The following is a 6,202-nucleotide window of genomic DNA, read 5'->3' on the forward strand; positions in this document are numbered from 1 at the left end:
TTCTTTCTCTGTTCTCTCTCTCTCTCTCTTTCTCTCTCTCTCTCTCTCTCTCTCTCTCTCTCTCTCTCTCTCTCTCTCTCATTCTGAGCATAACTTAGTCACAGCTGTGCATGAAACACCAAACCTCCCTCTTTCTCCATCCCCCTTCCTCTCTCCCTTCCTTTCTTTCATAGTCCATCACTCTCCTCTCAGCATTATGTGGTAAAATCCTTTCAGTTTAGAGGAGTTAGTGTAGTTTGCCTCCTCTGTTCGGATCACTTCTTGGTATGGCACATGGAATACACTCATTTTTATCAGTCAGGCCACTTTGTCACATGGGTTCTGCTTCAGGACGCTCAGAAAACTGCAAGTACTGGCTGCTGGATTTGGGTACGTACCTTACAGGACAACAACACTGTCAGGACTGAACACGATAGTCATACTCTGCAGCTTAATATAGTGTGGTTTGTTTATTTAAGAACTTTCAATGTATTCAGGAAGTTAAGCGTAGGGTATGTTGATAAATCATATGCAGGGTTTATATTAAGATTCATATGAAGTGATTTTGAGGCACTTCTAGACTACACGAAGAAGTAGTACTCTATTTATTGATCTATAAATTTTCATTGCTCATGACATCTAATAATAGATAAAGCTTGGTCATAGAATTTAGCTGAATTAAAAAAAAATTATTCCTGTCTATTTGGTGTTTAACACTGTTGATGTGTTGGGTGCTAATAAAATTCATTTTATTCATATTAATTGAGTTACCACACTTTCACTTTAGTGCATTTTCTACAGGAGTTGATTTTGAGCGGACGTCAGCATTTAAAAGTTGCCACTGTCTGCTTTTTATATTGGCAGAGCGAAAGTGAATAGATTAATGACATGACATTACTTTGATCTATTAACCTATTTAAATATACTTTAAAAAAAGCAATTCATGCACAAATGTGACCCTGTCTGTGAAAACAAGTCATTTTTTTGGTGATTTACTGTTTTCTATATAAAATCATCCTTCATAAGGTAAAGAACATTTATGGTTAATGGTTGAAATCAAACTTTGATGCTTGTTATCTCATAATTAGATTTTGAGACTTTAGCATGGATTTCACAGAGAGGGGCACAAATTGGAAAAAAAGATTGTTCTTTATGATGATCTACGTCTGAATTTTGAAAAAAAAATTATTATTTTTTAAGAACACATTAGTAAGTAGTTTATCATGACATTTATTATAATTAACTTAAATTAAAATATTATTTACATATTTAAAATATATGAATATATCACAGGTCCTCCCGACTTTGTGTCAAAGACAACAAGTTTCTTAAAATTAGTTTGACCTTTTTTATGATAAGGCAAAATTTGTTTAGTTTGTCTTGTGCATTTTCCCCAAAAAACTGACTGAATATGGCTGAATAGTTCATGATATTACTAAAATAAAATAAAATATCCTTTGCCTTGAAAAAAAATATATACATATGTAAAAATGTTTTTGGAAATAATTGTTAATGTATACCCCGATTACATTAACTTAATGACATAATTTAGAATCTTTTTCAAATTTAAACTTTTCTTGAAAATATTAACTTTTTTTTTTCAAAACCTTATGAAATCAACAAGAATACAAGTACTTTTGTAATATCTTAGCATATGTTTTAAATTATTTTTCCTTTTTTTTTAATGTTAACACGTTTGTCATTTGTCATTGACCCAAATAGCATAGCAATAGGAATTTATGATGGTGTTTATATTTGGCTTTCGTTCACAGGCTGATTGATTTAGATTGCTATGTTGGTGATTACGTCTTCTTGTATACAGTCTGGGAAGTCTCTGTACCCCCAATAAAGGTCGCTATGCACACGCAGCAAAACATTGTGAAACCTGTGCATGTGTTTGTGAGCGAGTCTTTATTATTAATTCAGACTTAAGAGGCTCACAGCGAAACAGACTAGATGATTATGCTTATTTGAAAGTGACATAAATTAGAGTTTTCAAAATAAATCTCTTTCTAAATATTTTCCATGACGTGAGAGATTCAAAGTATGAGTAAACATAATTTGTCACACCTCAAGCATGTGATATCACACCCCTTCATAATTAATCAACGCTACCTCAGTTGGGACGGAGAGTGTTTTCTGTAATATTTCAGATCTGTTTATATATGATTTATATCTGGTGTAATGTACAAAATACTGTAAGTTTCATATGAGGGGACAGTTGGACACGTACACAGTGTCCAACACAGGACTCATTTCTGTGGCGCTGAAGGCTCGGTTTGTTCAGGTGCGAATTTAACGACAGTGCAGAAGGAGTGAATTTGTAACAGAACTGCAACCACACACACCACATTCATCACTGATATATCTAGTAACAACACACAAAAATCATAGACTTAGATAATCATATTCAATTACCATTACTCACAAGTTTTCCAATCTATTTGTCCGAAATATTCTGTTGTGGATATTATAAAACCAACATGATAACGTGTGTTAAACTGGCCCTTTTTTTTTTTTTTTTGGTTTAACAAACCAAAATCAATGCAGTCAATTAAAATAAAAAAAAAACTGCATTGTGTATCAATTAATGTATTATAAAACTGTATGTCTGCATGTACATACACTACCATTTATAGTTTGCAATCAGCCATTTTCAATTGTGATAATAATAAGTTACTTCAGCACCAAAGAGCATATTTTAATGATTTTTGTATAATGACTGCTGAAAATGTAGCTTTGCCATTACATTTTTAAATACAATAAAATAAAAAACATTTTATGTTAAATCGTAATGATATTTCACAATACCTTTTTTTTATCAAAAAAAATGTATAATTATGAAAAAGCATTATATTGTCAAGAAGACTTGTAACATGTCAAGAATCACTTAAAGGGGTACAGAAATAACTGCTAAATTAATTTTATGTTAGACAATTGTCTAACACTTCTAATAGATCCCCAACATAAAAAAAAGTAAATAAATAATAATAATGGGACTAAAGTTTACAGTTTTAATGAAAAGTGCCCAAAGATGCCTTATTGCAACAGTAAAAATTATTAAAACAACTCCCAGAATATATAAGTAAATATATACTAGTTTGTTATTTCCCACTCATATCCCAGTAAATGCATTTGGTAAATGAAGAGTTGTTTGTTTTTAAGTGCATGATTTGAAAGTGTTATTCATGTCTTGTGGTTTCCAGTGTAGAACACTTATAAATACAGTGCAACTCTTCCACTGGAGCTATTTTTGTATAAAAATGCGCCACAACTGCTGAGCTGTTTCATAGCTTAACAATGTTTATTTTTTATTTCTTCCTTTCTATTTCTCTCTCTCGCTTTCTTCTGTCCTCACAGAGAATGAGAAATGAGGGATTGAGCAGTGGCACTCTGTCTAAGTCTTCCTCCTCAGGGATGCAGAGCTGTGGTGAGGAGGAGGGGGAGGAAGGACCAGACTCGGTTCCCCTGCCGCCCCCTATGGCCATCCAACAGCACAGCCTTCTGCATCAGGACTCCCAGGAGGACAAGGTAAATTCCAGTCACCAGAATATAATTTTGTGAAAGGATTTTTATTTTTTTTTATCTCTATTGATTTGTTTTAAGATTTTGTGACTGCTTCAAAAATGCAGTTTAAGACCAATTAATAAATTAGTCCAATACTAATTGTTTTAGTTAGAGAACAGTCCTCGACAACCAACTCCAAATTTGTATTCAGGTCTTGCTACAATCTCTGGAATGCCCACTTTTAGCAATCCAATCAATACCTTACAGATTAAAGCTCACCCTACATTTCCCCAGGGACTGTTTACTAAGAAAAATGCCACATTGTTGTAAATATGGTTTCATGCTGACTTCATGTTGACCAATGATGATAGTTTAGAAGGTCTCTGACAGGCCTCTCTTAACTGCTGTCTGTTTTCTCTTTGTTTCTTAATGTTCTCCAGCATTATGTTGATTTCTGTTCTGCCTCTGTTTTGTCTCAGTTTCCTTATCTCTCTATGTAGTCTTCTCTCCTCCTGCTTTCTCCTCCTCTTTCCTTTTTTTGCAGTAATTTTTTCTACTTTTACACCTCATCCTTCTTGTATATTTTCCTTCTTGTCCATTAATTTATTTGAATACTCCACCTCCTCGGTTGTCCTTTGCCGGAACTTGTTTATTGAGGCACAGAAACTGATCCTGTTCAGTAGCATTTCTAAAAATGTGAACTTCTGACTGTTATAGACTGAGAAAGCCCTTGACCTTGTCCGTGACCTTTCATGTGCCCCTTAATGGAGTATTCAGGAGTGCGTACAATCACATGCGATGGGCCATGTGTGCACTTACTCTTTACTCAAAACAACCTAAATTTTCCAAACCAAAGTTCCTACTTCCATTCCCCCTACAAATGCCCCTACCACTTTGAAATCAGCCCCTGGTTGACAGGCAAATACAGAAACCACACCCATTGCCATATTTGGACTGGAATGTTTCCGCCTTCAGTGTCAGAACACTACAATGGTGAGCATCATTGCAGATTCACATAATAAATGGATATTGAAGTCTATAGTGACTTTGTGGTTCACTTTTCAACTAAAAAAACTGGATCCAGTGCTAATTACTGATTAAATTTAAATAGTCATTCAACTATGTAACCATAACCCAAGATGGTGTCACACCTCTTAATGGACTAGGTCTCATGAAAAATAAAAAAACACATGTAAGGTTTTTAAAATGCAAATTAGACATCACCGAATGTAACACCAATAATCAATTGAGTAAGTGGTATATCCGTGCTGAAACAAAAAACTGTTTTGTTTTGAAGATTCTGAACATTGACTACGTTTACATGGACATCAGTAATGTAATTATTTACCTTATTCTAAATAAGCCAATATTAGGATTATGGTGTTTACATGAGTTGCTTTTAGAATATTCCTTTCATGTTCCTGTTTTACATGTTATAGTACATAGTTCGATTAAAGGGGTCACATGATGCTATTTTAAAGATCCATTATTTTGTGTATTTGGTGTAACAGAATATGTTGACATGCTTTAATGTTCAAAAAACACATTATTTTTCAAATACTGTACATTATTGTAGGTCCTCTATGCCCCGCCTCTCTCAAAGCCCCCTCCTTTGACAAGCGCAGTCTGCTCTGATTGGCCAGCTGACCCAGTGCATTGTGATTGGCCGAACACCACAAGCACACGTCGGAAATGTAACGCCCCTTACCATAATCGCGAGCATCAGCTTTCAAAGTAAATATCAAGACAGTTAATAATGTCGTTAGTTTTACCATCAGTTCAAGCCCAAAAGGGCAACAGAGTCATGTGACAGCTGACGTGCTATGAGTTCTCACGGAGTCGCTGATTCTGAAGCACCAGATTGTCATAGCAAAGTCGGAATTGACCCTTTTTTTTTTTTTTTTTTAAATAGCCTTTGTGCACAGCCAGCCTTGTACTCTTCTAGGTTCAAAAAACTGTCATCCATAAAATGCGTTGCACAAATTCGAACATCTGGGTTGTGCTGTTCTGTTGTAAATAAATCTTAACCAATGATTCCTAATTGCATCTACTTTGCTTTCGCACTGAAACACAGCATCTCCCCGACATGGCTGCATCAACACGACTGCTGTTCCTAAAACCACGCCTTCTTTCTTTGCGTGCACATTTGGGCTGCATTATGCTAATATTTCCACATAGTGATGTAGATATGTGCAGGCATGTTAGAACGAGCCGTTTCAGGTAGGCGTGGTTGACTCTTAACTTTTATAAAGAATATCTCTTTGGATTTGAGACTTTAGTCTTTGCAACTTTACAGATCTTCTTTATGCACCAAGAACTTGTAACACTCCAAAGAGAAAGGAAAACTTGAAATCGCATCATATGACCCCTTTAATGGTACACGTCATTACGTCCCCACATGACGCCATCCGACGTCCCCTCCGGAATTTCATGTATAAACATATAGTTCATCTTTGTGATGATGCCATGTACAGTTCTGGGTGTTTCATTTTTAATTTTATGAAAGCTTCAAGTGCATTTAATTATGTGTACGTGCATACAGACGACGGCGGTTGTTGAAGCTCTTTTATTTTACCATCAAACGGTTGAGCACTGCCGTGTGTGCATCCTATCACAAAATGTGGGGAAAAGTCCTACACGACAGTAATAATGTGATTAAGGTGTTTACATGTCTATTCTGAACTTCAGTAATGCGACTAAAATAGGAATACTTCAC

The 6,202-nt window shown here is 35.2% G+C and overlaps 1 protein-coding gene across 1 annotated transcript in view; it reads left to right on the forward strand.

The window, feature by feature from the left end:
- triob (trio Rho guanine nucleotide exchange factor b) overlaps positions 1-6,202 on the forward strand; it is a 190,259-nt gene that overhangs the window by 158,444 nt on the left and 25,613 nt on the right. Inside the window, exon 37 of the mRNA XM_016293909.1 lies at positions 3,342-3,510. Within this exon, the coding sequence (XP_016149395.1) occupies positions 3,342-3,510 (169 nt within the window). The remainder of the gene's footprint in view (positions 1-3,341; positions 3,511-6,202) is intronic.

The sequence above is a fragment of the Sinocyclocheilus grahami genome, unplaced genomic scaffold (assembly GCF_001515645.1).
Source record: "Sinocyclocheilus grahami isolate Dianchi unplaced genomic scaffold, SAMN03320097.WGS_v1.1 scaffold310.1, whole genome shotgun sequence".
In the NCBI taxonomy this organism is placed as follows: Eukaryota; Metazoa; Chordata; class Actinopteri; order Cypriniformes; family Cyprinidae; genus Sinocyclocheilus; species Sinocyclocheilus grahami.